The 16769-nt window shown below is 54.0% G+C and overlaps 6 protein-coding genes across 6 annotated transcripts; 4 read left to right on the forward strand and 2 right to left on the reverse strand.

Moving 5' to 3' along the window:
* Positions 1–253: 253 nt before the first annotated feature.
* CSR1_2 (phosphatidylinositol transfer protein csr1) lies at positions 254–955 on the reverse strand (the record flags this gene model as incomplete). The annotated part of the gene is made up of 3 exons (XM_064839271.1): positions 254–553; positions 627–796; positions 859–955. The coding sequence occupies 3 exons, from the start codon at positions 953–955 to the stop codon at positions 254–256; spliced, it is 567 nt and encodes a 188-aa protein (XP_064693013.1).
* Positions 956–1791: 836 nt separating this feature from the next.
* Positions 1792–3666, forward strand: ENT3 (Epsin-3, clathrin recruitment and traffic between the Golgi and endosome; the record flags this gene model as incomplete). The annotated part of the gene is made up of 5 exons (XM_064839272.1): positions 1792–1843; positions 1894–1932; positions 1983–2005; positions 2066–2154; positions 2214–3666. 5 exons carry the CDS (start codon positions 1792–1794, stop codon positions 3664–3666), a joined length of 1656 nt encoding a protein of 551 aa, XP_064693014.1.
* Positions 3667–4454: 788 nt separating this feature from the next.
* Positions 4455–4900, forward strand: RPL23A (60S ribosomal protein L23A; the record flags this gene model as incomplete). The annotated part of the gene is made up of 2 exons (XM_064839273.1): positions 4455–4769; positions 4868–4900. The coding sequence occupies 2 exons, from the start codon at positions 4455–4457 to the stop codon at positions 4898–4900; spliced, it is 348 nt and encodes a 115-aa protein (XP_064693015.1).
* A 609-nt stretch (positions 4901–5509) lies between these two features.
* LTS14_006578 (uncharacterized protein) lies at positions 5510–7513 on the forward strand (the record flags this gene model as incomplete). Its single annotated transcript, XM_064839274.1, has 3 exons — positions 5510–6102; positions 6182–6316; positions 6775–7513. 3 exons carry the CDS (start codon positions 5510–5512, stop codon positions 7511–7513), a joined length of 1467 nt encoding a protein of 488 aa, XP_064693016.1.
* Positions 7514–9317: 1804 nt separating this feature from the next.
* On the forward strand, positions 9318–11102 carry RBT7_2 (Ribonuclease T2 precursor (RNase T2); the record flags this gene model as incomplete). The annotated part of the gene is made up of 2 exons (XM_064839275.1): positions 9318–10570; positions 10625–11102. The coding sequence occupies 2 exons, from the start codon at positions 9318–9320 to the stop codon at positions 11100–11102; spliced, it is 1731 nt and encodes a 576-aa protein (XP_064693017.1).
* A 591-nt stretch (positions 11103–11693) lies between these two features.
* TCB2 (Tricalbin-2) lies at positions 11694–16339 on the reverse strand (the record flags this gene model as incomplete). Its single annotated transcript, XM_064839276.1, has 3 exons — positions 11694–13339; positions 13392–16098; positions 16151–16339. The coding sequence occupies 3 exons, from the start codon at positions 16337–16339 to the stop codon at positions 11694–11696; spliced, it is 4542 nt and encodes a 1513-aa protein (XP_064693018.1).
* Positions 16340–16769: the final 430 nt, after the last annotated feature.

Genomic DNA, 16769 nt, shown 5'->3' on the forward strand with positions numbered 1-16769 from the left:
TACAAAGGACTGGGGCGTGGGAAGATGATGATATGCGGGAGCAGGAATACAAGCATCTGTCGATTATGAGGGCGATGCTGTCGAACTGCTTTCCTCGTGCTACATGCAACCTAATTTTCCAACCAGCATGGGCAGCGACAGGGTGACCATACCACTCCCATACCAGCCATGCATCACGCTCCTACTCGTATCACACCCCTCCTCCTCCTCATCAAACCCAGACAGCCCTCCCACAGATCAAAGAACCGACCGTCTAAGCCTCACCACTACCAGTAATAGCAGGAGGGGTGTTCCCCTTGATGCCACCACTGCTGCTACCGCATGCCTCAATGCTCTTGACCACACCCATGGACTTGGTGTCGCCGGCTGGCACACGGCCGAAGACGACGTGGCGGCCATCGAGCCAGGAGGTGACAACGGTGGTGATGAAGAACTGGGAGCCGTTGGTGTTGGGGCCGGCGTTGGCCATGGAGAGGAGGAAAGGCTTGTCGTGGGTGAGCTTGAAGTTCTCGTCGGCGAACTTTTCGCCGTAGATGGATTTGCCGCCCGTGCCCTGTAAATCAAGAATAATTGTTAGAGACTGGTTGATTTGAGATTGGTGTGGTTGTGTGGGAGGATGGACATACGTTACCACGAGTGAAATCACCACCCTGGAGCATGAACTCTGGGATCACACGGTGGAACTTGCTGCCCTTGTAGCCGAAGCCGGGCTCGCCCGTGCAGAGCTGGCGGAAGTTCTCGGCGGTCTTGGGGACGACATCGTCGAAGAGCTCGAAGTTGATACGGCCAGAGCGGGCTGTAGACAAACCTATTAGCAGATGCATTGATTAGATTCAGTGATTGATGAGTGAGACTCACAAGCACTGCTCTTGTCCGTGTTAGTCGGCTTGCCATTGCTATCCACCGTGACCTCCGGCCCAGTCCAGGTAACATCGAAATACACCTTCTTGACCATGTTGGCGGTGGAAGCGTGGAAGGAGCGTTGGAAAGTTGGCTGGCGTTGATGAAGAAGTTGAGAAGTCCGAAGGGAAGATCGCAAGAGTTGTTTGGTGGTGTTGGTGGCAGAAGATGTTGAGAACATGGTGCACAAGTGAGGGGCAAGTCCGGGACAGCTTTTGATTTTCTTCGAGAGGTACGGCGGGGTGACGGCTTTCCTTTGGTGGGGTTCGCTCCTGCTGCGCTCCTGCTGAGTTGTTAGCATGACGCACCTAAGTTTCCCCTTGCTTGTGGCTCAAGCCCGAGTTATTGCCGATACGTGAAGGGGCGAGGAGCTTGAGAGCTCATGTTCGTGGTTGAGCATTGCATTGGCTCTTGAGTCGTGGGAGAAGCAGTGTGTATGCAGAGAGGATGTACTTCTGTACTGTGGGATAGATAGACTTACAAATATCTGATCGTCAATAGTACAGAAGCTGTAGGATGCTGTTGTCAGTCAGGAGCTGTCATCATTGTCGCCATATGCGAGGACTGTTGCCATACCTATAAGATACAGGAAGCAGTATTATCTTGGCCGTTCGTCAGATGCTAGCACAGTATAGTGGTACAATCGATGAAATGGATGGAAACTGACAAGATGATGGATCTATGGTCTTCTTCATCTCATCTCAAAATCGTCTCGGCTCATGTCCGGCTGATCCCGTGCATTGAGCAGCAGCAGCAACGGCAGCACTTCAGGGTCTCGCATCAAAGAAGTGTAGTGGACAGCTTGAGGACAACAACCATCCTCGTTCCCATATAACATTCTCGACACCATTCTCCTCCTGCCTCCTCCATCGACCCGACCATACCGCAAAGATGGCGTGGAATTCATGGGCCGATATCCAAAACCAGATGCAAAACCTCAGCCGTAAGCCATGCTGTCGCAGCCAACATGTGAACATTTATTGATGGAAGCAGTGTACGATATCAAGGCTGGGGTGCGCAAAGTACAGAATGGTATGTCGAGCAATACCGAGACTACGATGATCAACGCTAACCTGAGGTAGCCGTCATGAACTACACAGAAATGGTACAACACATTCAGATGCTATCCAACCCACCTACCTCCAACTGAATTGTTGATCTACAGGAATCGAAAGTACGAGAGGCAACAAACAACGAACCGTGGGGAGCATCAACCACTCTCATGCAAGAGATTGCGAATGCCACCTTCAACTAGTATGCCAAGTTCAGCACCCCTCAAGCCAGACGCGCACGCTAACACACCCATCTCACAGCCAACAACTCAACGAAGTCATGCCTATGATCTACAAACGCTTCACCGAAAAGTCCGCCGAAGAATGGCGCCAGATTTACAAATCGCTCCAGCTCATGGAATTCCTCGTCAAAAATGGGTCGGAAAGGGTGATCGATGATGCACGATCACATCTCAGTCTGCTGAAGATGCTGAGACAATTCCACTTTATCGATCAGAATGGTAAAGATCAGGGGATCAATGTCCGGAATCGAAGTAAAGAGCTTACGGATCTCTTGAGCGATGTGGATAAGATACGGTCGGAGAGGAAGAAGGCGAGAGGGACGAGGAACAAATACTCTGGTCATGAAGGCGGGGCGGGACTCGGCGGCGGCGCGAGTTCTTCGAGTGCTGGAAGGTATGGTGGGTTTGGAAGTGAGAGCGGCGGTGGATACGCTGGGGATTACGGTGGTTCGTCAAGGGGGGTGTACGGTGATGGAGGTGGGTTTGGCGGTGAGAGTCATGAGGATTATGATGAAGCGGGACGGACTGGTGGGGCGGAAAAGTTCGAGGAGTATGATGAATTTGACGATGGAGGTGCGCGCGCGCCGCCGAGTAGACGGAAAGCGGAAGGCGCAACTACACGACGCACGCCGAAGAAAGAGCTACCAAAGCCAAAGGAGCCGGAAGTGGATTTGTTCGATTTTGGGGATGAACCTGCTGTGTCATCCAATGGTGCAGCGGCTTCATCTGTACTCGCGCCTCCTTCCACAACATCGGCCCCAGTACCAGTAGACGACGACGAATTTGACGACTTCCAATCAGCCACGCCAGCCACAACAACCACAGCACCAGCACCAGCACCGGCCATCCCAAAACCAAACTACAGCTCCATACCCACCCTCTCAGCCACTACCTCGAACCCAACTACCCACTTCGCCCAGCCCTCACCCCAACCAGGAACGCAAAAAGCGGATTTCGGTAATCTGTTCGCTACCACGAGTCCACCTGCAAGTAGTACAGGTACCCCCGCAGCGAATTATTCCGCCTTCTCGCCTCCGCCTATGCAAGGACAAGGGCAGGGAGTGAAACCCTCGGGATATCAACCCACGGGACCGAATTATTATACTTCTGTGCAAGTGCAGCAACCAGGCGGACAACAAGCGCAGACACAACAGGCTGGCGGTGGTGGTGGGAGGATGGGATCGGGTATCACATCTCCCATCGGCGGCAACGCAGCAGCGAAGAAGCCAGCAGGAGCAGGTGGTGACGCTTTCGCTTCGTTGCTGGGTGGTTCTATGAAGAAGAGTGGCGCTGGGGTGGGGAGTGGGCTGAAGGGGTTGACGATTGCGGATATGGCCAAGGAGAAGAGTCGGGCGGGGTTGTATGGGAGTGATGCTCCGGCTGCTGGGATGGCGGGTGGGTCTGCGAGTAATGGTGGTGGTGGTGGAGTGAAGCGTGGGAATGGGAGTGCGATGGATGATTTGTTGGGTTGAGATGGGCGCTGGGATGAGATGCTGCTGGTTGTGATGTTGCTTAGGCTGGATGCTGCAGGGATGTTCAAACAAGGGCTGGTAAAAGTAGCTGTTATGATAGATTGGAGCGTGACTTCTTTTTAGCGAGTTTGACGATGAGTAGATTTGAAGGATCAGGTATCTCGCCAGGCTCAAGCGATGTACGGCCGTTTCACAGGATCGAGGAGTCTCTGCTCACACGGAGCCATATTAAATCTGGTAGATCAACCTTTGGAAACGTCCAAATGTAGCTATCTTGACATATCTAGTACATGTTGGTTTGACAAGCAGGTGGAAGCTGATCGAGCGTATGACTGGTTCGGCCGCACCCGAGGCTAGACTTCGGCTCCCGTGGGCGCGCCAAGATTTTCCTACTGCTCCACCCACCCGCAAAATTGCCGACTTCGAACTTCAAAGCCAACAGTAGCAGCGAAGAAGTCCAGCAGCACCGGCGACGAAGCCACACGATCTACCACACACGACTCTCGCAAACGATACTTCACGATGCCTACAGGGTATGGATATCCTCGATGGTGGAGGTGTGAGGGGATGGGTTGACTAATGGTATGATTTGACAGACGTGGTTCTACCTCTGGTAACAAGCTGAAGATGACGCTGGGTTTGCCTGTGTACGTATTGCCACCCAAACATAGCATAAAGGAAGACGAGGAAGAGGAGAAAGAGGGGCAGGAGACACAAATCATGCGAAGACGGCCGGAAAGCAAAGTACACAGAGCTAATACATATTCCTTCCCAACAGCGGCGCAGTAATGAACTGCGCAGACAACACCGGCGCCCGCAACCTCTACATCATCTCCGTCAAAGGCATCGGTGCGCGCCTCAACCGCTTGCCCGCCGGCGGCGTGGGCGACATGGTCATGGCGACCGTGAAGAAGGGCAAGCCCGAGCTGAGGAAGAAAGTCATGCCGGCCGTCATCGTGCGCCAGAGCAAGCCGTGGAGGCGGGCGGATGGCGTGTTCTTGTATTTCGAGGATAATGCGGGCGTGATTGTGAATCCCAAGGGGGAGATGAAGGGGAGTGCTATTACCGGGCCCGTGGGCAAGGAGGCGGCGGAGCTGTGGCCGGTGAGTTGTTCTTCTCCTTCCCCAATATATCGATGGGGGGTTTGGTGGGTGGTTTGGTGGGTTGTGTGAACGAAAGCTAATGATTTTGTGTGTTATAGCGTATTGCATCCAACTCGGGTGTGGTGATGTAAGAGAGCGGTGGCACTGACACGACGACTTTCATGCATACATTCGGACTAGGCAAGGCGTTTTCGGATGGTAGCTAGCCCCGATATCCAACGTCGCAGGCGCAAAGCCGTGCCTTCATTGCAAAGTTGGCACCTTTCAAAGATGTCGAATTCGATGTCAAACAAACCACGAGTGTTCTGGCTTCCTGCACTTCTAATCTGCCGTAGTTCGAAGACAACACTGCTGTCTCGAAAGAAAATCGCATTCCAATAGACTGCTCATTACTCCCCGTGAGCCCTGCTGCTGACCAGATGACTAGTGTACCTCAACCACCGCGAGCCCACTGCTTGCCACCTCGAGTGTAGTGAACATGGTACTTGCGGTCCAAGGCGCCATGTCTTATCTTCTATACACAGTCACTCCCACATCATGTCGCCACCATAAACGTCTTACAGTGAATCAAATAACAGCAAAGAGTACAGTACAAAGGCTCAGCAGTTCAACAGCATAGGTTCTTGCTACACTTCCTACTCTACTTTCTACATACTCACCCTCTGCATCTCCTTGCCTCACACACTTTCATCACCTCCCAATCAATCTCGAGCCCAGATCCTAGTTAACAACCCCAAATAATGTCCCACTTTGACCGCCCCTACTACGACGACGGCTACAACGACTGGGTCTACGGCGAAGCCTTCACCGGCGACGCCAGCTCCCTGATGGGCGCTCCCCCCCGCCCGGGAACCTTCGACGCCGAAATGGCTCGCTCCCTCACCCCGCCCGGCAGACGCTCCTGGTACATGTCCGACTCCGACTACGATCCCGGTATGAACGACTACTGGCACGATACCCTGCTCAACGACGGCCTACTCTCCTCCCTCGCTGCAGAACGCGGCATCGAACTCCAAGACCGCCAAATAGACTACGATGAGTTTTTCGGCCAGTACCCGGACCGTTTCAATTACGGAGGTGGTCTACACGGCTCCTACGATGATGATTTCCGGGAGCGAGGGTCCTTGTTGATGGAGGGGTTGCCGGGGGGTATGAGGCCCACGGCGCGGGAGGAGATGCCTGGGTTGCGACATGGTGGGGGGTTGGATTTCCCGCAGAGGGTCGAGGAGGTGGAGAGGGGTTGGTCGGGGTGGAATGATAGTATGCCGACTGGTGCGGTGGGGTATGTGGGACGATATGAGCCGAGGGGGTGGGGACATCAGGGGCCGAGGATGTGAGTACTTTGTCCTTTTTTGGCAATCTTCTATTGTGAGCGTGGTCGTTACTTGCTGACGTGTTGGCTTCGCTCCTAGGTATCCGGGTGAATTAGTCGACGACGACTTCATCCGTAACCGGGAGGCTGATGCGGAATGGGATCCTCCAGACTTTGATGAGTGGGATTATGGGGATGGGGATCGGTTGCATTTTGGGGGTGCGAATGCTTGGAGGTACTAGTCTTCTTAGCTTCCTAAAGGGCTTTAACATCTTGCTGTAGTCGAACCAAAGTGAATAGTCAGGGTACTCGACGACGCTGAGGAGGCGACGTCTACGACATTACTTGACCTATCCGCTAGGACTGTCCACCGCATCCTCGCTTGTTCTGTCAAAGTGTGTCAAAGTGGACTTGGTCACTATGCCTAGACTAGTATTGATCCTGATCCATGCGAGCTGGAACGCATTCTCGCACAATCGTGTGATGCGTGGTATCGATACTGTTCACTTGCGCCCTCCGACCAGATAGGGTCGGTCACCGCGTAGTACCTCCCGGAACCGCAATCTAGTCAACATGTTCATCCTGCATCGAAAGGTATATCTTGGGCGCAGGTATAATGCTTGTCCTGCTCAGTATCAACATAAGCAGATCTTCTCCGACTGTGATCAAACCACACATACTTCAACTGTCCAGGTTTGATCCACCTTCTCCTTCACCTATCAAGCACATCCTCAACTCCGTCCTCATCATGACAGGCTATGGTGGTGGATTCGGTGGCGGTGGCTACGGCGGCTCGGGCTACGGCATGCCGATGTACGACGACGGCTTCATCGACGAAGAAGAAGACGATATGCTTGGCGGCCAAAACATGTTCGGCCCCCAAGCCCTCACACCGCGCAGCATGACACTTTACTCAGAGTCCAGAGGAGATGAGCCTCCGTTGAGTAACAACTTCTTCGACCAACTCCAACCATCCGATAACGATCCCTTCGACGGTATGCCACCGCCTCCCGCCCGAGAATGGTTAGGAATGCACCAAGGCTCTGACTACGGCGGTCTCCAGGGGGCCTACGACGGCAACTTCAACCAACGACCCTCCCTTCTGGACCAGGGCTTTGCAGATCCCTGGTTCCGCCCCAATCCCGCGTCCAGTATGGGAGCGATCCGCGGTGGTCCGAGTCTAGATTTCGCCCAGCAGAGGGATTATACTGGTCATTTCACGGGTTATAATGATTCGATGCCTTGGGGAGCTATTGGGTATGTGGGGAGGGATGAGCATCGAGGTTGGGGGCAGCCTGGGGGGCCGAGGATGTATCCTGGGGAGATCGTGGACAATGATTTTATCATGAGGAGGGAGCAGGATCGGGATTGGGAGCCGCCGGGCTTCTTTGATGGACCGCAGTGGGGTGATAGATTGCATCCGTGGTGGTAGAGCAGTGGTGCTGAGACCCGAAGAGGAAGGTAATCGTCCCTGTTAAGCGTGAAGTGCTTTGCCATAGCTTGCTCCAGCATGAACAGTACACTACGAAGGTCAGCTACTTCATACATGTATCTAAGCGTGCTTGCCATGCAACGATGCGCGGCAATAGCAGAAGAGGCTGATAGCACATGTACGTTGCGATACCAAATTCTCGATTCGCTCACTCAACCATTGATATTACGCCAGTGCAACGTGCAGCTGCAGCACAAGTGAAGTACTGTTGCACGTCAGTCTTCTCTCAGCCTCAGGTTTGAGCCTGCCATTCTCGGGTCGCGTACACAATACAGCTTGCCAGGCCAGCGCAAAAGGGACATGCGACTTCTCGACTTGACTGCGTGGGCCTGAGTCTTGGGTGTCGTAGTCTTTCTTCGGGCACAGCCATGGGCTTGGGCACTTGCCCATTAGGGCAATTAGCAAAAGCCATGCCTCCGAGTGATTCGATAAAGAAACATCCGGCCTCCGCATGTGGTCCAGCTACCGACTCCATAATCCACGTGTTCATCTGCATCACCTTGGTGCTATGATAGAGCGTAACGGGCCGGGGTCCTCGTTGAGTTTGACTACTGACTCGCCAATATGAGGATGTGGTCTTTTCAGACATCTGCAGACCGCACAAGAGCTAGCGGTTCCAAGAGCGGAAGCTAGATCTGGAGGCAAAGGGAACATGCTACTTGGCAATGGACCTGTACACTGGGCGAGCTTTTAGCTGCTTTACGTGGTGGTGGTACGCGTGGCCGAGAGTAATGCTGTGGAGATCTCCGAGGAAGGGCTTGCCAATGGCCAGTGTAGACAACCAGTATATCTGCACTTCGCGGTACATGGTGATCGAATACTGTGTGCGTATGGTCGTACATTGTCGTGGCCTTGAAGCTATAGCTATCAATCAGCCATCGTCACAATCCTCGCAACAGTCTCAGCACAGTCTCGTAGCCGTGTCCGCTCTTCTGTGCCGACGTAGGTTGTCTGCCGAAATCGGTGTTGAGACCAAAGCCTTGGTTGCCTCTTCGTCGTTCACTCGCAGGCTGATTTATGCTTGGCGGCATCGTGCCGGATCGCCGAAGTCCGCTGCCGCCGCCATTGCTATTTCAGCGGCGTCTTCGAGAAGCTTGCAATCTCTTATCAACCAACCATCTCAGCATGCCGCCAAGCACTTCTTCCTTGATATGCATGGCCGCAGATCACAGAGAACACCACCTCGGGCGAAGCGTTGATTATCTGCTGCGCTACTGCAGGCACTACAAGATGTACTCCACGATGCCGTCCAGATTTGCAGCGTCTGCCGTGGAGTAGTGGCCACTCAGCTGGGACTGTCAATGAGATTTGTTCGCCAAACATAAGGTTGAACACGAAGGCCATCATCATACGAGCATAAATTGCGATATGATACTCCCGAACAATCCGGGACAGCCCACAGGCCTATAGAGCGCCCCCATTGGATCTCGACCTCATGTCGAATCTGCGGAGATCAGCACAACCTTGCTCCTAGCGGCTCCAGTATGCATATCTTGGCAGGTTCGCCTTCAACTAGTCCACGGTCTCACTGCCAAAGATGTCCTTAGCTTCCTTCCAGAAACCAATTGTCTGGCCCAGCGATAAAGCAAAAGTTGACCTCGTTCAGAGCCCACGTGCCTGATAGCCAAGGATCTTTCATACTTGGCCTGGCGAAGAGTCTATATATATGCTTCTGCATTTTCTCTTGCAGAGCAGACTTCCCAAGCCATCCAGTCTTCAATTCACTTCTCTCAGAACAATCAAAATGGCGCCCGCCCCTGCTGCTGGTCCCATTGTAAAGGAGATCACCTGCATCATTGGTGGTATCCTTTTGACCTTTAACATCAACAATCCTTTGACCAAGCTATGCCCTACCAAAAGCACCGTCACCAAGACGTCTGGTGTTACGACCTCGACCAAGGGCGTCACTACAAGCAGCAAGCCAGGTAGCATTACAGCCACCACGACCATCTCTGTTGGCACCTCCACCAGCGTCGTCCTTCCCGACAGCACCACCCTGACTGTGCCTCCGACTACCAGCTCGACTGTCGTCGTCCCAACACCGACTTCTACTTCGGTCACGCTTACGACTTCCAAGTCCGTGTCCTCTTCCAGCTCTTCCAGCTCGTCGTCTTCCAGCCCAAGCAGCTCCTCTTCGACCACGAGCTCATCTTCCACATCGACTTCCACGTCAACTACTGTCATTGCTGTCCCAATGACATCTTCAACTTCTAGCACTTTGGCCACTAGCACGTCATCCACCTCGACTTCCACCTCTGCTGCTCCCACCTCATCTCAATACGATGCCTTCAACTGCCCTGCTGGCCTACCACTGTCCTGCCACAACACCACGGCCATCGACAACACCTGCTGCTTCGAGTCTCCTGGTGGTCTGATCCTGCAGACCCAGTTCTGGGATACCAACCCAGCCACTGGCCCAAATGACTCATGGACTGTCCATGGACTCTGGCCAGACAACTGTGATGGAACGTATCAGCAGTTCTGTGACCCGGCCCGCGAGTACACCAACATCACTCAGATCTTGCAATCTTTCGGCAAGACTGATCTCCTCAACTACATGAACCAGTACTGGACCTCGAACTCCGGTAGCGCTGAGAGCTTCTGGGAGCATGAGTTTGGCAAGCACGGCACGTGCATGTCCACTTTCGACACCGAGTGCTATCCCAACTACGCAACAGGCCAAGAAGTGCCCGACTTCTTCCAAAAAACCGTCGATACTTTCAAGACCCTTCCGAGCTACGATTGGTTGGCCGCTGCTGGCATCGTCCCAAGCACGACTGCCACTTACACTCTCCAGCAGATTGTGGACGCTGTGTCCGCAAAGCACGGCGCTCAGGTCTATGTTGGCTGCAATAAGGGCCAGATCGATGAGCTGTGGTACTACTACTATGTTCAGGGCTCGATCCAGACTGGTACTATCCAGCCTACTGATCTTGTCGGCGCGCAAGGATGCCCGGCTACTGGTCTCTACTACTACCCCAAGGGCTACGTTCCTGCGTAAGTTCGTTCTGCCACCCTCTTCTACATGCATGTATTGACTCACATCTCCAGATCTACTTCTACTACTGTGAACCCAACCGCTACCAACACTGGCGGTTCCACGGGCACAGCAGCACCAGCGGGCAGCTGCCCAACCAGCACTTCCACCGCCGCACCCTTCACCAGCCCAGGCTACCTCTACGTCCAGCCCTCCGCAGGCAACTGCCAGGGCTTCATGATCTCGGGCGGGCTTTGGTACAACACCGCCGGCACACCCGCCACCTACACTCCCGCCGCCTCGGCAGCAGACGCCACCCTGTTCAGCCTCAAGTCGAGCAAAGGTCCTTGCGCTGTTGACGCCAGCAGCACTTTCAGCTGCGCCGCTGGCAACGCTGCTGGAACGTTGTTCGGTAGTGCTGGCAGGTTGTTGACATATAACGGCTCTTCGGTCTTCGGTGCTACCGCCACACCTAGTGGACAGATTCAGCAGCCTGTGCTCGCTCTTGCTAACGAGCCGGTGACCTTGTCGCTTCTCTGGGTTGCAAAATAGATGGCTTTCATACTTCCGTGCATATGATGATTGTTATGATAGACATAGGATAGACACAATTGATCATGACAAGCTGCCCTAATTGCAAAGATGACTTCTATGATCACTTCGACGTGAGACGATAAATCGCCATCTATTAGACAGGAAATAGATACATGCTAAAGTAAAGAAACGCAAGTTTTGGTATCACGATATAAACACGATCCGCGCCAGAAATACGCTTCAACGCGCACGAGATCTCAACGACAACTTCCTCCCCAGTTTCCTGACCGTCATAAGTGGCCTCACGCGCTCAATTTGCGGACTAGGTGAGGGTGAGACTGTAGTCAAAGTCACTGCATCAGCTCCTCCTCCCTCCTCATCCTCTTCCATTAAGCTTGCAGTAGGCGTCACAGAGGGCTCTCGTCTCAGACTTGCCACCAAAGACCTAAATGCTTCCTTCGTCTGCATATACACCTTCACCGGTCCCTTCGCGGTCTTGATAGGCACTTTCGTCAGACTCTCTTTCGACAAATGTCCCAGATCTGACAATGAGACTCTACGTCTCGGCACCCTCGAGCGTCCACGCTCTTCTTCAGCATCCTGAGCATCCTAAGGAGCAGGAGCAGAAGGCGTGACGCTGCGTTCCCTTCTCGTCATGAACCTGTTGAGCCCACCTTTCTTACTGCTTGAAGGCGAGTCGTTGGCGCCGCCTGCTGTGTCCGGGCGTAACATGCTGGCGGCGTCCGCAGCCTGGAAGGAAGTCTGCAAGACTACCACACCCGTGCCAACCTTGATTTCCTGCGCCCCGCCATGCGACTGGTCGTTGACGAAGAAGGCCGCTTCGCCCAAAAGATCCGAGCCGAAAGTCTTATGGTCCTTGACTTGGACTTTGAACTGGCTGTCGGCTGCGCATTGCACCCTCTTGCTTTCATTACTGTATTGCACAGCGCCCGCCTTGGCCTTGAGGTGATCAGTCTTCATGACGTCTTTCACGCCTTTGTGGCCATCCTGCAGAACGTGAACCTCAAGTTTCGGCTCGCCTTCAAATCCTGATGCGCTGACGACAGTGATATTCGCCATGCCCATCTCCGCTGACGAAGGAGGCAATTGTGACTGACGTCCGAAGCTCGCCTGACGCTGATGGACTGGCGTGCTCGGCAGCATCTTCTCACCCGCAAACCCGTCGAGCGAAGGCTGTGTAGCATGTCCATTCGTTGCTCCGCCAGCAGGTGAAGCATCCAGACTGGCAGTACCCCTCGTGTCCATATCTCCACCATTGATTTCGTCCCCAGCCTGTGCCTCTTGCTCAGCCATCCCACTAACAGTCCTCCTCTTGAACCCTCTACCCAGAAAACTCGCACCCTTCGCGACACCACCACCGACCATGACCGCACCTTTCCCGACACCCTTAACAGGCGCTCCAATAACTTTACCAGGCGCCGCGAACGTCCCTGAGAAAGTCGAAGACCCCTGTCGCGATCGAAGAACGTAGTCAGGCTTGAACAACATCCTAAGTCGCAAGCTCCCACTCTTGCCCTCCAACGGCAACACAACCTCCTGCGGCTGAAAGGGCTCTAGACCCGTGAGGTCGATAGCCGACTTACCCAGGAAGTCCGGTTTGTCCGCAAGGTCCCAATCTAGAACATTCACGATGAACTTGGCAGCCGTCCTGCTCCGCACAGAAGTCTCAAAGAATTCGTTCCAAGCTGGATGCAAAGTTTTCTTCTGCACTTTCGTCTTGTAAACTTCCTCGCCATTAAGGTTGAATTTACAGAAAGGATCGGACTTGCCGTTGCGGTCGGCGGAGGGCAGATCCGCGGCATCGAGGACTTCCACACGGAGTGAGCCGGCATTGTTGAAGCTTTCGCTCGGGTCAAGTTGCATGTGGACGGGCAAGAAGCGCATGGAGACCGTGATCTTGCTCTCGCGGCCACCTGAGTCCTTGAGAGGGATCTGTGTAGGTGTATACAAGGAGCGCCTGAGGGTGTCCATGGTGGGGCCGGCGATCTTGGCTTTGATGCCTTCATCTTTGCTCTCGCCTTTGCGATTGACCTCAGACACGAGTCGGAGCGTGATGCGGGATAGATCGAGCTCGCGGACCATGACGTCGCCAGTCTCGTTGAAGTTGTGATGTTGACCTTTGGCTTTAGCACTAGTGTAAGCAGGAAAGAGATTATCATCAATTAGGACCTCGAGGAAAGTGCCAGGATGAGCCATTCGGCCGTCGATGATCCTGAAAACCAAGAGACCGGATTCTGTGATCATGTTAGCCGATCGGCAGTAATGTCATCAATGCAATGCACGTACCATATTTCGACAAATCGTCTGCTCCAATGCGAACCTTGGGCACAGCCGCAGTCTTGACATCGTCCGCCTCAGTCTGCTCCTTCTCACCAGCCTCAAGCGCCTTCCACATCTCAGCTTGGCTATTGCTCGTATGCGCGGTGGCAACACTAGCAATAGTCGTGGCAGTGTGGCTTCGTGCGTGGCTCGGCGCAGTAGGGGAAGGCAACACGACGCTAGATCCCTGTCCGTTGATGGGCGATACTGGCGTGCCGTCTAGACTGGGTGTTGCCTTAGCTGCTTCGCGATCTTCGTCCTCTGGGTCGACCACGTTCATACACGGGTAGAAAGACACAGTAAAGTTGATCGTACCCTTGGGTGGGTTGTTGCCAATCCTGACAGCCGCTGAGATGACCTTGTTCTTCGTGTCGTGGATGAGATACTGCCCATCCTCGCCCAGCTGGACATACTCAGAAGCCGCGATCTCCATTTGTCCCATGGTGCGATCCTTCTGCGTATTCTCTTCATCCATGACCTCGACTGTGAGCTTCTCCCGCTCGGAGTGGATAGGAACATAGCAGACCTCATCCCAATCAGGATTGAGATTGTTCTTCCACGTAACAGTCCGGCCCTTTTGAATGCCAGAAAGCAAGACCCGCGCATAGGGATCCGACTTGCCAACCGTATCCAGGTTCTTGAGGTCCCGTCCAGACTGGAAGTGGAAGCGCATAACGCCAATAGGCGTGACATATCCACCACTACCACCCGAGGCACCTTTCAGCGCAACAGGCTTCCACTGCAGCGTCATCTTAGCACGACCTTGCTTCGCACCAGCTAAATTGTACCATTCCTGGCCTTTGCCCATCAAGTCAAGCATGTCGTCCAATCTTATTTGGTACGTACCGAGGACCGGGTCGGCAGCAAGGTCACGATCGTCCTTGATGACAAGACCGAGTTTCGCCTTCTTTCTATCCGTGATGAGCATCTCCTTCGTCGCATCTGGCCAGACAGGATTATTCGTCCGCTTAAGCTTCTTCGAGATCTGGATCTCCTTGCCGTTGAGTAGAAGCACGGCGTATGGGCTGAGCGCGTTGACCAACGACTTGCTGCCATCCAGCTCCTTGGCTTGCTCGACCGTGAACTTGACGATGCCGGTCGTGCTTTCTGGGGGCGCCTCAATAGTTCCGTCAGCCATCTTGTGGCCTTCCAGGACTGGGAAGAAACGAAGATCTGCCTCAACTACTCCGCGCGCTCTGCCAGATGCAATGACATCGAGCTGCATGTTCTCGAACTCAGTCTCCTTCTCAAGCTGGCCAAGATCAAAGTTGCACACGCCGAGCTCCTTGTCCTTGCGGAACTCATTGTAGTCGTAGACGTGAATCGTGAGTGGTTCACGTAAGCTCGTGAGGATGATGTTGACAGTCTCGTTCCACCTCGGATTGGCGTTCTGGTCAACTCTCTTCGTTTTTCCGAGGACCTCGCGGTTGTTGACGCTGAGTGTGGCGTACGGGTCAGGTGTACCAGAGAATTTGTCTGGATTCTTGAGGCCTTTGGCACCGTGGAACGTGACTTGCAGGACACCGATAGCTTGGTCAACGGGATTGCCGGCCAACATCTTCGCGATCTCCATCGGGAACACGTTGGGCGCGTACATCATCGGCGCAAGGTTGGCATGGATTTGTTCCTGGATGAAACCTTCCAGACCAGGTACAAAGTTGATGTCGAAGCCGAGAGTTTCACCGCCAAGCGGCTTGCATACGTAGTCAAAGGTCGGTCTCTCAAGGAAGCAGATCTCAACACGATCGATGTGTGGGAATGGCAGCTGTAGCTTCATTTTCACGCGCATGATGCCAGAACACGCCATGTCTTCGACGATAATATCGAGGCCTTTCGAGATCATGGCCTTGCCGACCCTCACTTCGAGGATGACCTTTGGGTTGACTTTATTCTTGGCCTGGGTTGTCGTCAGATCGGATATATCGTTCGGCGTGAAGCTGAACTTCCAGTCCATCATGACCGTGTCGTCTTCTTCCCTAGGATACGTCTTGACATGCTCGAGTCGTGGAGGTTTCGTGCCAAGCGTGAAAAAGCTCATGCGCATGCTATCCAGAAAGGCCGGTGTGGATGTACTCAAGACCTGATCCACGGACGCCACGATCGTCTCACAGAGGATAGGAGCATAGATCGGCCAGAACTTGTTCATGAAGCTGTTGATCCACTCCAGTGACTCGGTGTCTGTCTCTAGCCTGGTCTTCGCGAGCTCTCGTGTGATGTCGTCGCGGAAGTTGCGCCTCACGCGTCGAAGTGAAGTTCGGTAGTACGTCCCGCAGATTGCCATTACAATGAATACCCAGCCGAGACCGCCACCTAGAACAGCCACTGTCCATGATGCTAGGCAGGCGAAGATGATGACACCAGCGTTGTGATACCAGTCGCCGAAAAATTTGTCGTCCAGCTTCCCTTCCAAGAATGTCTGGTGATCGAGCATCGTACCCGCATCCTCTTCCTTGTCTCCAGGGTTGCCAAAACGAGGCGCCCAGCCCACCTTGCTGTACTTGTCCAACTCATCCGGAGCAACGTGCCCGTTCGCGTCGGTAGTGACTGCAGTTGCCGCGATCGCGCCTGCTTTGCTTGGAAGAGGCAGGTCATAGTCCGGTACACCATCGCCGCCCTCGTCAGTCACGAGTGCAGCCACCTGGTGCTTGCGATGCGGTCGAAATTGCTCAGTTTTCTATGCCACAGGTCAGCCTTGCCATAGCTCAAAGTGTGGCTCGTTCACGTACTGCTTTGAGTTGTGCCGCCTTCTCCTCAGAACTGGCATCCGGGTCGAATTGGAACGCGGCAGCACCCCCAGCTTGCGCCTGTGTCAGGGCAGCATCTTTGACCTGCGCAGATCCGACATTGCTATTTGGATCTTGAGCCGCCGCGACGACATCGTCGACAACCGCCTCTGGAGCCCGGCCCTCGAGCATGCCGGCAGTTGCGACCTGGTACGCCGTTGTTGGCAGCCTGCGTAGACCCAAGCTGCTTCACAATAGCGAGCTCTGAGTGATTAAGAGCAATGTTGATCGTCGTGGGTGCCAGTCAATGATGGTGGGAGCAAAAGAGCATTGAGAAAGCACAGCTGTACAGGCGTGCGTAAGGAACGTGGGTCGTGAGATATGTACGTGAATGAGAGCACAAGGAGGTGTGAGGTTGGCAACGGTGGTGCAGTCACGGCGTGGAGAGACGCGCCCCAGTCGCTGCTTTGATTGAAGCTTGAAGTTTGGTCCTGCAGACAAATTCGCGGCGTCTGAGCTCAGGCAAATGAACGTAAAGTTACATATATGTGCGATTCCCAATCTAGACTCGCGTCGCCATACTGCCTCATCGTACTTCAGCACGACTAGGACATGATGTTCA

The sequence above is a fragment of the Recurvomyces mirabilis genome (assembly GCF_035927965.1).
Source record: "Recurvomyces mirabilis strain CCFEE 5264 chromosome Unknown scaffold_17, whole genome shotgun sequence".
Taxonomy (NCBI): Eukaryota; Fungi; Ascomycota; class Dothideomycetes; order Mycosphaerellales; family Teratosphaeriaceae; genus Recurvomyces; species Recurvomyces mirabilis.